This window comes from Cheilinus undulatus, linkage group 16, assembly GCF_018320785.1.
Source record: "Cheilinus undulatus linkage group 16, ASM1832078v1, whole genome shotgun sequence".
Lineage (NCBI taxonomy): Eukaryota > Metazoa > Chordata > Actinopteri > Labriformes > Labridae > Cheilinus > Cheilinus undulatus.
In genome coordinates this window covers 11971639-11988825 of record NC_054880.1, presented here as the reverse complement: position 1 = coordinate 11988825, position 17187 = coordinate 11971639, and the positions used below count along the sequence as shown (strand labels likewise).

Sequence of the window (17187 nt, the reverse complement as noted above, 5' to 3'; positions counted from 1 at the left end):
TAAATCAAATGTGATGTTATTTCATCCTTAACCATCTGGATTTTTCTCATATTTAATGTCCTGACAGCAGGCCTGATATGTGCCAAGACGTGAGTGTAGGCCTCTACTGACATGAAGACCATGAAAAATAACCTGATAAGAGCTTTTAAAAGATAGAAGACGTCACCCCCATCTGATTTAACAACAGTATTTCATGTTAGGATTGTGGATGTGTTTTGAATCATCACAGACCACGTTGAGCTCAACAGTAGCTACTGCTGCACGTCATCTGCAGGTTTAAACACTGAGGACGTAAGGAAGTACAAATACAACGTTACAGTACTAAAGTAGATTTTTCAGGTTTCTGTACTTTTTTGAGTTTTTATTTTTCTGACGACTTTTTAATTATAATTTCCTCCCTACATCTAAACACAAATATCTGTACTTTCAACTACATTGTTAAAACAGGCTCATTATTACTTGTTTCAAAAGCAGATGAACGAAAGCGTGAACGTAGCTCAAAAGCCGATAAACATCCATTCATAACCTGAAGAGATTAGCTATATATAAATTGTCATCACTGCAGTCGCGTCTCTTTGACAACTTTATATCCTCTCTCAATCCATTTAAGGCTGACACCAAGGTACGGTACTCTTCTGATTTACTTTTCAAAGTAAAAGTCCAATCAGTTTGTTTCTGTGGTGAGACTACCCTCAATTTCTCTCGATGCTTTTGCACACCGGGATAGCAGTCGATGCAGTAACTTGTAAACTTTATTTTGTGTTTCCGCTATGTAAATGATTTAAAACATCAGAAATCGACTCGCTCAGGTTAAGTTCTCCTCTTGTGCATGTTAGTTTTAGTGTGAAATTGATCCTTTTTTATATAAAAGCTGAATGCCTAAAACCCATATTAATGAAACAACATCTGTGCAGGTAAGAAAATGGCCTTTACTATTATAAATGATGAATATTTTAGTATGGGGTTGGCGAACCTGTGACATTATCAAGAGGTAGTGTTGTGAATGGTACAAAAAAAACCTTTTTACTTTTTACTATTCATATTGTACTACGGTACATTTCAGAGCCTGGACTTTTTTTATACTTAATTTTCTCATGCAAGTATCTGCTTCTACCTAACAGGATGTGGGTACTTTTGCCACATCTGCTCACTAGAACATTTATGAAACTATACTCAGGATTGTTGTTCCTGTTTGGTTGAGGACTGTTTTTTAATCCTGGGTGAGGACTGAACTTTTATATGTTGATAGAAAGGCGGAAACACAACAAGAGTCCTGTGGGTTACAGGCTGGATCTACTTTCACTTTCATTCATAACCTGTTTCAGTCAGTTTTACCTAGATACTCATATAACCAATAGGACGTAAAGTATAAGACGTCGATGCTCATGCTAAATTCCTATTGGCTGACACAGAGGCTGAACACAGCGCTTTCTTTTCCCGGGTTTGAGCTCGAATAGGAAACAAACACGATGCTGGTGTGTAAGTCAAGTTGAAGAAGTCACGAGTCAAAATGAAGACTGTGATGATTTTGACTCTCCTGGCATTATTCCTACATGACACGACGGCAGGTGAGTTTATATTCAATCAAGTCCATTTATCGTAAAGACAAAAATGTTTCACATCTTTCTGAAGTAAATATTAGAGCTTCATTTAATATCATTTGATGTTTACTTTCAGGACTTAAAGAAGATTGTTGAAATGTTAAAAGTCAAGGAGGGAAACTTGTGCCACAGGAGATAGTTTGCACCAATCTTAGGCCTGACATAGTGCTGTGGTCTGCCAGTCAGTGTGTAGTTTATTTTATAGAGCTGACGGCTCCGTGGGAGGATTCTGTGGAGGAAGCCTATGAAAGGAAGAAGCTGAGATATACAGATGTAGGAGCAGAAGTTAAACAGCGAGGATGGAAAGTTAGGACTTGTCCAGTAGAAGTGGGATGTAGAGGGTAGCAAGGTCAGCTGTTCCATTACTTAGAGAGCTGGGATTGCAAGGACAGATTGTGCAAAAGACAGATAAGGAGATGTCAGATGAAGCAGCTCAGGCCAATCAGTGGATTTGGATGAGGAGGAGTAATGCCAGCTGTGGCAAAAATGAAGGGTGATGAAAATGAGGGTGTAGAGGGAGGTAGAGCGCCCAGCCTGGTCCGGCACGGTGTGTGTAAGCCCACATTAGGGTACCACACCCTTAGCTCTGCCTCCCCCACCCTATTACTAAGCTTGCTTTCTCTCTCTCTTTCTAATCCGTCTCACCCCCCCCCCCCCCCCCTTTTAACTCTTAGTTATGGGTAATGTTTGTACTATAATTGTTGCACTGTAATCATGAGTGGTGTTAAGGAAGGTAGTATCGGCATTGTCACTACCTGGAGCTTGCATGTATGGAGCCTGGGTCTGTTGAAGGTGACATGCTGTTGAGGCTGTGTGGGCCATGTGGTAAGATAGATAAGATGATGTCTCCGTGTTTGCGTGGTGGGTGGTGAGAGCCGGCATGGAGGGGGGTGGCTCTGGGACGCTGAAAATTCAGAAAATGTTCTGCTAAATACACACGTGGACAAAATTGTTGGTACCCCTCTGTTAATGAAAGAAAAACCCACAATGGTCACAGAGATAACTTGAATCTGACAAAAGTGATAATAAATAAAAATTCAATGAAAATTAACCAATGAAAATCAGACATTGCTTTTGAACTGCATAATGACAAAGCTGTGGATGATAGCAGTCAGAAGAAGATGCGTACCAGAAGTGATCCAGTACTACAACAAAACAAAGGAGGACAGCACAGTGATCAGAGGGTTAGCAACTTCTCATGTAAGAACACAGAGGTGGCCCATGGTGCTCTGGAACAATATGCTGGATGCTGCCATCCTCAACGCCTCCACCATCTTCACTACACAACAGCCTTATTACAAGGGTGGTTTGAACAATACATGCTGGGTATTCATCGTGGAGCTGGGCAAAGAGTTTGCCATTCCATGTATTAAGAGGGCATGGAGGGTACATCCAAATTCCAAAAAAAGCACCTTATTGAGGCAGTGGAAAGATGTGTGTTAAATTGAGATGGCACCTGTTCCCTAATGTATTTTGTTTTGTTGGTGTCTCATTTTTGACCCGTGTTGTGCATTAGAAGGGGTGTGCATATGTTGTGCATCAAAGGGTTAAACATTATTGCCTGCAGTGCAGCAGTGTAGTGCCTTTAGACTGCCTCAAGGAGCTAAGACAATGGTCATAATGGTGATGCGCTGGATATGTCATGCTGTGTGGAAATGAGAGCTTGGAGCAGTACCCAATAGAGGAAAGAAGACATTTTCAGTTCAACAAAACAAGATTTTATTGCACATGTTAGAATAGATCAAAAATCTGAACTCACACTGTAAAACAAGCATGAATTGCGTTAACAAATGTGATAATCATTGTTGTGGTCCTGAGCACTACCTGTTTGGACTGTTTGCTCCAGCACCGCCGGAGCTCTCCGAACCGAAGCAGTGCAGGTGCAGGCAGGAGAGGACGGTAGTGGTCTCTGAATGGTAAAGTCAGTTAGATCTTTAATCTAGAATTTATGACATAGAAATGTCCCAGCCCAGCCTTTTCAGAAAAGATTTTTCAAGGCAGATGTCTGTTAGAGCTATTTAAAAGACATAAAATGCAGATTTTATCAGTTTGGTGTAAATGTTAGAAATAACAGCAGCAGCATTGATGTGTTCTATCATAGTTCTGCCAGATACTCAAGTGTACCGCTGAAAAAAATGTTAAAGTGTTCGCTACTTCTTTAAAGTCACCTGTCTGACTCGGTGGCATGACAGGTCAGTTGGTACCTATTGACAAACAATCATGTCTGGATGCCATCGAGACATGAAGGATGGAATTTCATTAAGAAAGACATTGACTAATAACCGACTTACATGTTATGCATGAATTGTGGAAAAAAAAAACACATTTTGGTTTTAGGACTATTTTGATGATAAGTTTTGATCCACTTCAAATGTTGACTAGTTTTTATGTTGTGTGGACCAATAAACAGGCTAAATGTTTTAAATGTATTTTTAAGAGCTTGATTAACACTATCAATTTAGCTGTGTATTTAATTTTACAGTTCATTTTAAATGATGAATTAAAATGTAAAGGAAAAATATGAACTGATGTAAATATTTTCTCTTTCAGTGATTCACACTATGGAGTTTTTCTCCACCTTATCGTCTGAAGTCCCAGACTTCCCAGAGTTTGTGTCTGTTGGGATGGTGGATGGTATTCAGGCTGATTACTACGACAGTAACATGATGGAAGTAATACCCAAGCAGGACTGGATGAACAAAATCACAGAGTACAGAGATGACTACTGGGAATGGGAGACTGGGAATGCTCTTACTCACCAGCAGTGGCTCAAAGCCAACATTGAAGTTGCTAAGCAGCGCTTCAACCAAACTGGAGGTGAGTTTGTGTTTGTCTTTAGTTTTATTTGAGTGTAAACAGATTTGAACTCTCAGAGTCAGGAGTGTGTTTTCTCCCCATGCTTGAATCAGTCTGATGAAGTCTTTTCTCTGAAACAAACAGTGAGACTGAACAGAAACATCAGAGAGACTCAGACTCCTGGATGCTGCTGTACTGCTCTGATTGAGTGTTTGTGTCCATCCCATAATAATTCCCAGAGATTGTGAATACTTGATCTCCACTAGATGACATGAGAATAAGTGGAGTGAAGTGTCCACAGTGATCTGGTCCATATTTCCTGTCCTTTAGAAAAGCTGATGATCAAAGCAGCTGAACAACACGCAGCTGATAGACAGCTCAGTGTAAGAATGATATCAGAAATCGTCTCCATTTTGTATGACAAATTTTGCAAGGATATTTGAACATGACAAAACTTTGTGCCAAAGTTGTCCCAAAACATCTGACTCCTGATCAAAAGGAGAAACACACAAATTTACAACAAACTGACATAAACCGAATGTTTTTAAGAGAAATTACATGTGATGAAACTTGAAATTTCCAATATGATCCTGAGACAAAACAGCAGTCATTGCAATGGAAAACACTGTTGTCACCAAGAATGAAGACAGCATGAAAAAGCAAGTCCACATTCAAGGCAATGTTGTTGTTTTTTTGTTGTTGTTTTTTTTTACATTAAGGGTATCATTTTGGAGGACTGGGTTCCATAAGGGTCAGTAATAAATCAACACTTTAATAAACAGGCTCTAGAAAAACTGAGGAAGAGTCAGAAGAAGATCACACCTGTTAAGAAATAGTTTTATTCTTCATCAAGACAACTCTCCAGCTCACACTGCGCTCTTAGTAAAGCAGTTTCTGTGCCAAAACAAATCACAGCGCTTGCTCACCCTCCCTATTTACTGGATCTAGCAAAAAAATCTTGCATGAAAAATATATTACAGCATCTGTTTTTTTAATAGTGATGGAAAAATTATGTTATAATCACTTTTGAATAATTTTGTTGACTCATCCTTTCAAATTGCTGTCCAGGTTTTTGCATGAGAAGTTGTGGCTGACTCATCATTCTGAGATACACTGTGTAATCTTTATCCTACACCATCTACCTCCCTCCTACCTACCTCCTTCATGATGATGGAAAAATACTTTTTCTAAGTTTTGTTATGTATTTCCACTCTAAGATAAACAGCATCTCAGAAGAACGGTATGTGAGAGTGGCTGTTAGAGATGTACGTTCTGCAGCCAGACTCTTCTAAGGTTATCTGTTACAGTAGTGTGTATTTATAGCCGAATAGCACTGAAGTTTACTTCAAGTTCTTTTTGTACAATTGTGGTATTTTTTTTCTCTCCCTCTATCTGACACCATCCCAGCCAATCTGATTGTTGGGATGGTGTCAGGGCTGTCCTGAGGCCTGGTACTATTAGGTGAGCTGAGCCTCAGGATCAGCTAGTTGAGGGGGCTCTTCTCTAGGTTCTCCTCTTGGTAAAATAGAGCTTTGTAATGGTTCGAGCCGAGGTCACTGGTTTTTAGGTTTTTGTCAAATTTTAAAGCTCTCTTTTGGACACAGATCTGTGAGGTCTCTATGGGGTGTTTGTCCCTTCTGTCATAGTTTAGATTTTTTAAGAGGACCCCAAACCTTACAACAATGAAGTAAAATTGGTTCAATTACAGATTTAAAATCTGGAGCCAGATTCTGATGTGTTCTATGTCTGTGGAGCCCAAACAAAACTTTGCTGGTTCCCTGACCTCTGGAATATCAAGTCTGGAATATCAGACTTTTGATTTTTTTTAGAATTAACAGAAAGTTTTCAGATAATGCAGCTGCTGTTGTAAAGCCTCCTGGATGGAGCCAGCAATGTCAGATTAGGGATGGGCGTTTGGATTAAACCTGCCAACTCGAGTATCGTTAATGTTAACGATCAATTATCTGATTAATTGTTATGTAAGTATAAAAACATACATACATGGGCATATGTATAACACAGCGTTTCCGCTAGACTTTTTTTTCCTCGGTCAAAATGACTGGCAGTCCTCAAGAATTCCAGCCATTTAGAACAACTATCAGACATTTGCTTTAATATTATTTTGCTGCATTAACAGCAGCAAAACGCATTAATCTGATATTCTGTGGTACATTTATATATACAAGTCTGCGCTAAATGGGAGAGAAGACATAAAACAAGACAGTAGAAACCAAGCCGACAGTCAACCTGAGTAATTATTATCCTGTTATTACAGACTGGTAGACACGTACATATGATTAAAACCCTAGAAATGACTGCACACAGACTTTCTCTTATTTTTCTTTGTGTAAGTGGTTTCAAAATGAAAGCTGCAAGCTTTTCTTTACACATGCAGTCAGTCACACAACACACGCCCACGTTGAACTCATAAACAACAACAGTTAGCTTCACATCAGCACCGTTAGCCTGTTAGCACAATCGCCGCTGTCATAATTTAGCAGCTTATAACAGCCAAATACCAACCTCCAACGACAACAACAAAGCATCCAAACATAACTCCCCAGTGCTCTGTTAACTGGACACTGCATTAAAACGCTGCATTTCAAATGAAAAATGAGTCTTAACGTCAGCTGCTAATATCAGTCCTCATGATGATATAGCTAACTTTAACCTCCGCTAAAGCTGGAAATCCAGTCCTCCTCTCATTGATGGCTTATCCAAGACTACTTCTGCTAATTAGCCAGGAAATCCCAAGCATTAACAGCCAGCTACGGACGAGGAAGAGAGATGGAGCCTTCGTTATCAGCTCCAGCGGTCTCTGTCATTTTGCACGATGTGATTCTGTATTGACTACAATCCGACTTTATCTGAGGATTGGTCATAGGTAGTTTATCGAAGTCCACTATTCTGCTCGGCGTAGGCCTTTCTCTTTCTGCAGCTGCATTGAGGTTTCAGATGCTCAGTTACACAGTTCCCTTTGTTTCAGCCTCTTCATTACTCGCAGTGATGACACAAAATCCCTCCATACCGCTGATGATATTAAGCCTTTGGTTAACCAGGAAAACCTCACTTAGATTAAAATTCTGCTTTCCGAGAATGTTCTGGTCAAACTTTTCCAGCACAGTCCCAGCAGTACTGCACATGCTCTGAGAGAAGGCTTGGTTTTACCTCATCATGCATACATGATTAGCCATGTGCTTGCCGTCTGAGGAGATAAACCCCAGCACCGCATGACAGTAGATGTAGTAAGATCAGGCTACTTTTAGTTTATATTAACGCATTCTCGCAACATATCTTCTAGGTTACACATATATAATCTGCAAGCATTCAGTATTTACTTACCTGGTCGTTGGCATGTTTTCTGCCAGACATTTATTTGACCGGTTATATTTTTATCTGCCAGACCTCCGCCCTTTTTACCGGCCAATGCCGGCTAACGGAAACTCAAATATATATCACATTTCCCTATATAACAAAAACTGGTAACTAATGACTGTGTTTCTCAATGATTCTCTAAACTGAAGTAGTCCCACACCACATTTCGCTTCACTCTCTTCATTTTGTTTCCACAAATTGAGATAATGCATTGCGCTGCTCAAGTACTTCTTCTGTTTGCCTTCTCCCTCTCTCCTTAAGTTAAATCACCCCCTGATGGGTAAGATGTCTCACTGCTTTTGTTAAAACCCACTCACAATGTTATGACGGTAGATGTTGTTGTGCAGTGCAGAGTAAGACGTGTTTAGTCTCTTTATTAAATGCCAACATCAGATCAACTAAGTTCCCTGTGATCAACCAAATTTTTAAAGACCAATTAATCAATCATTGATTAATTGTTCCCATCCCTATGTCAGATCATCTGCAATTAGTTTGTTTCAATTTCGCCAATCATAACAGCAATTAACAGCACACTTCATATGAGTATACAGAGTGCAGATAATGTCGTAGACTTTACCTTCTAAACCTTTTCAGTTGAGTTTAGTTACAGACCATCATGCCAAATTGAATCAATGCTTTTTTAAAATCCACAAAAAAGTAGATTTTCTGCTTGTTTTGTGAACGTATTTTTTAATCAACGTATGGAGGGTTTAGATATGGTGTGTTCTATGTTTTGGTGTGATTCCAATCTGACTCTTGTTTATGACATAATAATCACTAAGAAAGTCTTTTAGTCAGCTGTTAAGGATGCTGCAGAGTAATTTTTCCAGGTTGCTGCTGACACGTATGCCTTTGTGATTGTTTGAATCAAATTTATTTCCATTTTGATGTATTTTAATATGATAGAGCCTTTAATTCAATTCAATTCAAAAAATGTTAATTATCCCAAGGGGGACAGTTCACTCCAGAGGTCAGGGAAATGTCCAGTGTTCAGAGTTATCTTAAATAATTTCACTAAAGCCATGTTACATTTGTGGTCGCTGAATTTGAGCACTTCATTTAAAATGCCATCAGGACCACGTTTTTTTGTGAGTGTCAGAGTCTTGAGCCAGCAGCTCTGCTTCTGTGTTTTCATAATGTAAAGGGCTCTAAACATCTTTAACGACTGACCAAAAGAAATTTAATATGTCAATGAGATGATTTTGCATTGAATTAGTAGAAATTGAAATACATAGATTTTCAAATGTTTCTTCCCAATTTCTCAACTTTTAATAGACAGTTCTTCTTTTCGAGGTTTATTGAAAGAGTTTAATTTTTTTTTTTTTTCCAAAAATCATGTGATTTTATGGTTGTTTCCTCAAATGTTGTTATTTTTAATTTAGTGTGTCTGTAGGCTTTAGGGCCTCCCAGTACTGGAGACAGAAAAAAAGACTGTAATTGGTATCAAAAATTATGGAAAAAATGTGTGAAATTCAATGTAATGAAATTCAAATATTGTTTTATATTGAAAATATGCTATCTCTCTCTCTGTCTCTCTCACTCTCTCAGGTGTTCATGTTTACCAGTTGATGCAAGGCTGTGATTGGGATGATGAGACTAATGAGGTTAATGGATATCATCAGTTTGGTTATGATGGAAAAGACTTCATCACTCTGGACATGAAGACTATGACATATGTCACTCCTATACCTCAGGCTGTCTTCACTAAAAACCAGCTGAATAGTGACATAGCTAAGTTAAGGTATTATCAGTACTACTATACCCACGAGTGCGTTTACTTGCTGTGGAAGTTTGTGAGCTATGGAAAGGACTATCTGATGAAAAAAGGTATCAGACGACTTGATGTACATTTATTTTGACAGTGTTCACATATTTCCTTTTTTTTTATCCTCTTTTTATTATCTCTCTGTTCTCTTACACCTTTCTTATATAATTCAACCTTACTCACCTCTCTACTCCTGTCTTTCTCCCCTCTTTTCCCTTCCTGACTTTAAGTATTTTAATCTGATCATGTTTATTTGTATCACATACACTCCCCTTCAAAAGTATTGGAACGCTGGGCCCAATTCCTTTACTTTTGCTGTAAGCTAAACACATTTGGGTTTGATATCAAAAGATGAATATGGGACAACAGATCAACATTTCAGCTTTTATTTCCAGGTATTTACGTCTTGATCTGATACACAACTTAGAAGATAGCACTCATTGTTTGAACCCACTCATTTCCCAATTTCTCATGTGAGCAAAAATGTTGGAACATGTGACTTACAGGTGTGTTTTGTTGACCAGGTGTGTCCAGTGACTTTGATTATTCACACAATGAATAGTGCTGAATGTCTACGCTCAGTTTCAGATTTGGGTTTTGCCTGTGCAGACTGCATTTATAGTTAGGGGTAGGGCTGGGTGATATGACCTAAAATTGATATCCCGATACATTTTTGCTGTATCCTAATACACAATGTATATTGTGATATTTCGAAATGGCCTCTCAGCAGCTATATTTAATTCGGCCCCAAATGACACTAGTTTGGTGATTAAAATAGACTGTTCTATTGGATTTTTAATAAAAATTGTATACAGAAAGGGTATAAATCAATTTGAAGTCAAATTTAGCAGTTTTATTTTGAAAAGGACTTCATTCAGTCATTTACAAATAAATCAAAAATACATAAATCATGAAATACTCAGTGTTTTACAGTGTTTGGAAAGTCCTGAAATGTTTTCTGTTATGTTTACTATTGCTGATTATAAAATGATTGTTTTCCTCATTAAGGGTGAAGCAAACCTACAAAAAACTCACCAATCCTGCATGCAGACAATGGCTAAAACCCTGCAGTCTAGTCCACCATTCAGGCTCACAGCTGTGATTATGTTAGTCCGTTATCTGTGCTGATGAACGCTGGACCAGTTTCTGACAAGTTCCTAACATGAGAGCTTCTTTAGACCTTATTCAGTAAACTCTCCTGTGTGATCATAGGGGCATAAGCTTGTCTGGAGGCCGGAACATTTTAACTCCTGTTGTCGGTGTTTTGAACTGTTAGGCTGAGATAAGCTGTGGAGAAGTGGATTACATTTATCTGCTGTTCGGCCGTCTTCTCTCTGACATGTACCGCTCTTCATTAATCTTCACTGATGATGTAACACATGATGGCAGCAGAAATGAACTCAGAAGTCTACAGAAACATTTTTCTGCCAATTTCAAGAAAGATGCAACCAAACTGATTGGGAGAGTCTTCATCATGCAGCAAGATAATGAGCCAAAACACACCGCCAAAACAACAAAGGAGTTCATCAGAGGCAAGAAGGGAAAGGGTTTATTCTGGCCAAGTCAACCTCCAGACTTAAACCCTATAGAGCATGCATTTAAGCTTTAAAGAGGGGACTGAAGGGAGAAATCCCCCAAAACAAACAATAACTGAAAGAGGCTGCGGTAAAGGCCTGGAAAAGCATCACAAAAGAAGAAAGCAAAAGTATAGTGCTTTTTTGAACACTCAAAGACGCTTCACAAACAAAACAAAATGAAAGAACAAAGGGGCTCAAGAAAATGCAAGTTTGAACAGGTGAGTTTTGAGTAGTGATTTGAAGTTTTGTATTAAGTCCGACTTGATGCAGTTAAGAAAAGGTGCAAGAAAAGGTTTTCCAACTAAATGTGAAGTCCTATTCACTTTAACCTATTTAAGTCTATCTATTCCAGTACTTTTGCTCACCTAAAAATTTGATGTTTCATTACAAATAAAGCTATCTCCTAAATTGTGTATCAGGGCCAGCTGTAAATTCCTGGGAATAAAAGCTGGAATATTGGGGTGCGCATCATGTACGCGGGCAGCCTGGGTTCAAATCCAGCCTGAGGCCCTTTGCCACATGTCTCTCCCCTACTCTCGTCTCTGTTTCTGAGTCTATCCATTGTCCTCCTCTCTACAATAAAGGCATGAAAAGGCCAAAATATAAATCTTTAAAAAGAAAAAGCTGAAATGTTGATCTCTTGTCTGATATTCATCTTTTTGTGTCAAACTCAAATGTTTTCAGTCTACAGCAAAAATAAAGGACTTGGGCCCACCGTTCCAATACTTTAGGAGGGGATCGTATATCCTCTCTAGATTGTTTGCAACTAAAACATCAAATGCATGACACCATGCAGGAATAGTGATTGTAAATAATGATCAAGAAGCTATTAACTTTTGCTGATGATGGTTTAACAGTTGGGTCTATCTCTCTCTCTCCCTGATTTTCTCCTCTATCCTCTGTCCTATCCAAATAAAGACATAAAGCTCCACAATAATCCTAAATGAGAGAAACTCTGAACGGTCTTTCTGTGTGCTCTCCAGACCTCCCCACAGTGTCTCTCCTTCAGAAGTCTCCCTCCTCTCCGATCACCTGCCACGCTACAGGTTTCTACCCCAACAGAGCCGTGATGTTCTGGAGGAAAGATGGAGAGGAGCTTCACAAGCTGCACAAGGACGCGCACCAGGGAGAGATCCTCCCCAATCCCGACGGATCCTTCCAGATGAGTGTTGACCTGGAACTTCCCTCTGGAGACTGGGAGAAGTACGAATGTGTGTTTCAGCTGACTGGTGTGAAGGAGGACATCATCACCAGACTGGAGAAAAGAGAGATCAAAACCAACTACGGTAAGACCTGGATAAGAAAGAGGGAATTTTACAGTAACAGTCGTGTGCTGGATGACAAGTTTTATCTCCCAAATGTTCAATTTTTATGTGTTTTTATAAAAGAGTTCATAAGTTTTGATCAATTGTAAACCTATATAAATGTCAGCCTCTTTACAGCTTACAGCAAACTCGTGGAGGGGAAATTTTTCCTGATTTTAACTCTGAATTTTAAAATGTTTAAAATGATTAATGATGAATTATTTTGTTTATACTTTTCTGTACTGTGTGCTCCTTTATTACCTTCATTTTAGACAGAAAATGCAAACAAAGAAAAACTGAAAACACAATTATACTGACTTTTATATTGAAATTGGTCTATTTTGGTTTTAAATCAACCAATGAAGACAATTATGTTAAAAGCAGTTAAAGTGCTTTTTTAATACAAGTTTATATATTTTTTTTATCTTGAGAGATTATCATCACTGTGTTAACTTTTCTGCTTCAAAGTTTTAAAGACATAAATATCAAGTGATCTGGATGGATAAATGAATCTGTCTGTAGATCATTAATAACCAGTTTTCTTTTCTTATTATTCTGTCAGAGAAACTAGTCTGAATATGTTTGTGTAAGCTCTCATGGTGCTAAACATCAACATACTGTAAAGAAAGCAGCGTTTAGATAAAGCGAGACAACGGGACTAGAAAATGAGCTCAAACATAGATGGAGGTTTTATTTACAGACACGTCAGGATCAAAATTCACATCATCAGGACAAACAGAGTTTATTTCCAGGATCTGGTCTGCAGATGTTCTCCTCTAACCTGCTTCATCCTCACAGGTTGTAACTGGTTTATTGATTTCTGATCAACAGTGGATCACACAAACACTATCATTGGCAATGTCAGTGGAGTCCTTGTTGTTCTCGCTCTCATCATCGCTGGTGGTGGATACTTGATTCGCAAACGGAGAACAGGTAAGAGACACAAACACAAACTTTGTCCTGTTTGATTAGATTTTAGATTTTGAGTTGCTGGCTTTTTTTTTAAATGTCCTCCAAACAGTGAGAACTCAATTTATCATCTAATAACAGATTTTATTGATATCATTTATAAGTTTAATTTGTTAAAATGAGATAATTGGTGGCTAAAATTACATATCTGCATACATTTCAAGAAGTAATTAATGTTGAGGTTATATTTTATCAGGATACTAGCTCATAAATTATTTTTGGGTAAGGCACCAGTGTTGTCATATCGGTTTTCTTTTGTCCAGTCTCTGAACCACATAATTATGTAATGTGTCAACATATTTGATTCACTGCATGTTTCTTCATGAACTCTGAGTTCTTGATCTGAAAATTGAATTTTTCTTTTCTCACTCTGTCATTGAGTCTGTGATCTCAGTGAAAAGTCACTGATGTGTCACACTGTAAGACCAAGCAGTAGAAGGTTAAAAATGTGTTTGTGTTCCCTTAAAAATCCAAAATAGCTATTTCTGCTCTATTTTTCTGAGCTGATTGAATGTATTTGTTGCTTTAAGTAAACGGTACTCAATCACTCTAAGTGTTTAATCTGCAGTTTTCTGGAATGCCTTTGGGCATTAGACACTTTTGCACCATGAGAGAAGCTATCAACTTAGTACTGAACATTTGAAGGTTGTTTAAATAATGAGCTGTGGTAACATTAAAATACAAACCAGCTGTATCATTTCATTTTAATGTATAGATAGGTTGTGTTTTTTAGTTTTAAGTAAACAGCACTCAATCACTTTAAGTGTTTTTTGTCATTGTACTCAAATTATTTGACAAACATTCCTTAATCTGCAGAGTTTCCCAGAATGCCTTTGGGCATTAGACACTTTTGCATCATGAGTGAAGTTACTAACTCAGTTAGAGAAGTCTTCCCTATGGGGAGCAACTACAATATACTGTGAGCTATGTACTAAACATAATGGAAGAGATCCTCCTAGCTCGAGAAGCCCCTGACTGCAGTGTGCAGTTCGGCGTTTGACTCCACCCATCTCAATGTTCCATGAACCAATCGTGTTCAGTCTCGTTACATACAACTTCACTTCATTTTGCAACCACTTTTTTACCCTGTCTCCCGCTCTACTCCTGACTTGTAATTTCTCCCGATTAGCCCCCTATTTTTAAGTTTGGTCCTGTCATCTCTAATATTTTTCAAGTCAAAGCAAGTCCTCTACTTGTGCTTTATACCCAAACCTCAAAAACATCCACCCCTCTCCATGTAGTTGGTTTGATCCAAAGATGCTCCATGAGATCCTCTCTGACTGCAGGTTACACAGACACATAGGTAGCTGTGTGTGACTTGTTGCTGAAGAGTTTATTAGAGCATCAGCTCTTTTTAAAAAATGTGTTAACGTGATATGTGATGAGTTATACTGGTTGGTGAAAGAGTTTATTCATCCTGTGGTTTAGCCCTGTTCTCGTTATCTAACATAAGTTCTGATGTGCTTTAACGTAGCATCCTCTAATATTCATAAGGAGAGTTTAGAGCTAAAAGTAAGGAGGCTGACTGTTACTATCACGACTGACTTTCATAAAAAGCGTCTTGTCTACAAACATCTACTCCAGACCATATCCAGCTGTCTTCCTCCTCCCTCCTCTCATCCACAAACAGCTGAAACCTCGTTTCTGCCTCTCTCCCTGTCTCTCCCCTACTCTTCCAAAAAAATAACTCCTTATCAGAAATCAGAAAACGCCTAAATTTCTCTCCCACTCATCTACATAAACTCCAAATCAGTAAATACCTTTCTAAATACCGCCAATGACGTTGAGCTCTGCCCCACACTACACACTGCAGTCAGGTTTTCTTGCCTGGTTCAGGGTGCACCTTTGAGTTGTAGTCACTTAAGTTTGCCTACTTTGTGTAAATGTTCAAAATTAAAGTGCATGATGGAAATAAATGCTATTACTTACAAATGATGTTGGATATAATCAGAGTTTTTAAGTGTCTGGAAGTTTCCACAGTGTAGCTGAAATTTAAAAAGTTAAGTTACCCGACATAAATGTACGAGAAAAATTGAGTTAACGTAGTTTAAAATGGCCAAGTACCTGCTACTAAACAAATACTGTATTTTTGGTTACTTTAATTTTTTATGTCATTAGTTTCCTCCAATATTTTGAGTTCTATTAACTCATCAGGGATTTTAGTGTAAATTAGATATTCAAACTTGAGTTTACTCAGAGATTTATTTCCACTACTTAGAAGTTTTGACATAAACAGTTAAATATATTGAGTATGTTTAACGTGTTCAGTTCTACAGTACACTTGGCTCATGGCGACACACAGAAAGTTGACTCAGATTCAAACTTTGTGGGTGTGTTAGCACTGCAGCAGGATGATGACAGGGAGTGGAGAAAGAAACCATGTCAAATCTAAACCAAAGAAAAATGTTTTATTGATGTTTGATCAGGTAGATGAGCGGATCATAACAAGAAATCAGTGACACAGGCTAGAAATGTCAAATGTTCCATCAGTAATGTTTTTTTCTCTGATTTCTGTTTCAGCCAAACGCCCTCCATCTCGTAAGTAGATCCTGATTTGATTGTGTTTAATCAGAGCTGAAATGAATTGTGTTGATGAGAAGGGTTTCTGGAGAGTTCTCTGTTGTAAACCACAGTCTCAGCTCAGAGTTTGATCCATGCTAACGTTGTTCTTCTGACCTTACAGCCGCCAGCGACTCTGGTGTGGAACAAAGCATGCTTCCCAATCCATCATCCTAAAAGACAAAGACACCAGCCTGAACTCAGTAAGTTTCTTTATTTCAGTCTAGAATTGAGCTGATTTTATTGCTGATTTTAAAAATGGAGTCCAAAGAAACCTCCTGAGATTGTTCCTTTATTATTGACACATTCAGTCTGATAGAAAATCTTCGGCTTTTTATGATCTTACACAAAAAGTAAAGCTTTTAATTTGAGTTAAGAATAATTATTGAAATAAATGCACTGAAATTAACAGATCCTGGTTAGTTCACATATTACTGTTGGCATGTGCATTTATAATACCTTTATTTCACTGAAATAAAAACTCTCATAGATATTTGCTTTTGATTTTATGTTTGATTCTCTCCTCTGTGTTTTTTTCTGCAGGTTTATGGAGACATTTTGCACTAAATTAATGAGCAAAGCTTAAAAATTTCTCTGGTGCTTTATTTGCTCTTCATCAAACTTATCAATGAAGGATTCGATTTTAGATTCTTGATTTTAGATTCAAAACAAATCCACCATAGTGTCCGTTTTACATTTCTGGAGCTTTGTGCTAAAATAAATGTTTGTTTTAAAGATGTTAATATACATAGATAACCTCACACCACAGACATTTTCTGATCTTTACTCATACCATCCTGTTGTAACACAAAACCTTTATTGAGTTACCGTTAAACACTCAAAAGGTTCTTTAAGGAAAATATAAAACCTTTAACTTTAAAGAAAATTTTAAAATGAAATAAATAAAAATTCGTGAAGCATAACACTTTTTATAAATTTCACAGAAAAGTTGACATGGAAAAAAAAAGATTTGGTTTCACTCTTAACGATCCAAATAAACTAAATTCCCAATCTGTCCATATCCGTTCACTTTTATGTGTCTTAAATCCTTTTTAAGTCTGTTAATCCACACAACTTCAACCGCTATAGAGTTCATAATCAACTCTTCTCCAAAGGAAAAAACACAATAATTCCTCTAGACAAAAAAATAATGATAATAATTTAAAAAAAGAAAGAAAAACATGGGACTGATCAATATCATAAAAATGTACAAAAAAGATAAAAATGTACAAAAAAGAGTC

General features: G+C 37.8%; 1 protein-coding gene across 1 annotated transcript; it reads left to right on the top strand.

Annotated features, from left to right (window-relative positions):
* The first annotated feature begins 1337 nt into the window (after nucleotides 1-1337).
* Nucleotides 1338-16610, top strand: LOC121524268 (class I histocompatibility antigen, F10 alpha chain-like). The gene is made up of 8 exons (XM_041809577.1): nucleotides 1338-1568; nucleotides 4152-4418; nucleotides 9321-9599; nucleotides 12098-12400; nucleotides 13250-13351; nucleotides 15908-15925; nucleotides 16071-16149; nucleotides 16490-16610. Exons 1-7 carry the CDS (start codon nucleotides 1511-1513, stop codon nucleotides 16121-16123), a joined length of 1080 nt encoding a protein of 359 aa, XP_041665511.1. The 5' UTR covers nucleotides 1338-1510; the 3' UTR covers nucleotides 16124-16149; nucleotides 16490-16610.
* The last annotated feature ends 577 nt before the right edge of the window (nucleotides 16611-17187 follow it).

Excerpts from the sequence above, each read along its gene's own strand:
- LOC121524268 (XM_041809577.1), top strand. The coding sequence starts at position 1,511 with ATGAAGACTGTGATGATTTTGACTCTCCTGGCATTATTCCTACATGAC. Across the intron at positions 4,419-9,320 it reads GCGCTTCAACCAAACTGGAG|GTGTTCATGTTTACCAGTTG; the intron begins GTGAGTTTGTGT and ends TCACTCTCTCAG. Across the intron at positions 9,600-12,097 it reads GGACTATCTGATGAAAAAAG|ACCTCCCCACAGTGTCTCTC; the intron begins GTATCAGACGAC and ends TGTGCTCTCCAG.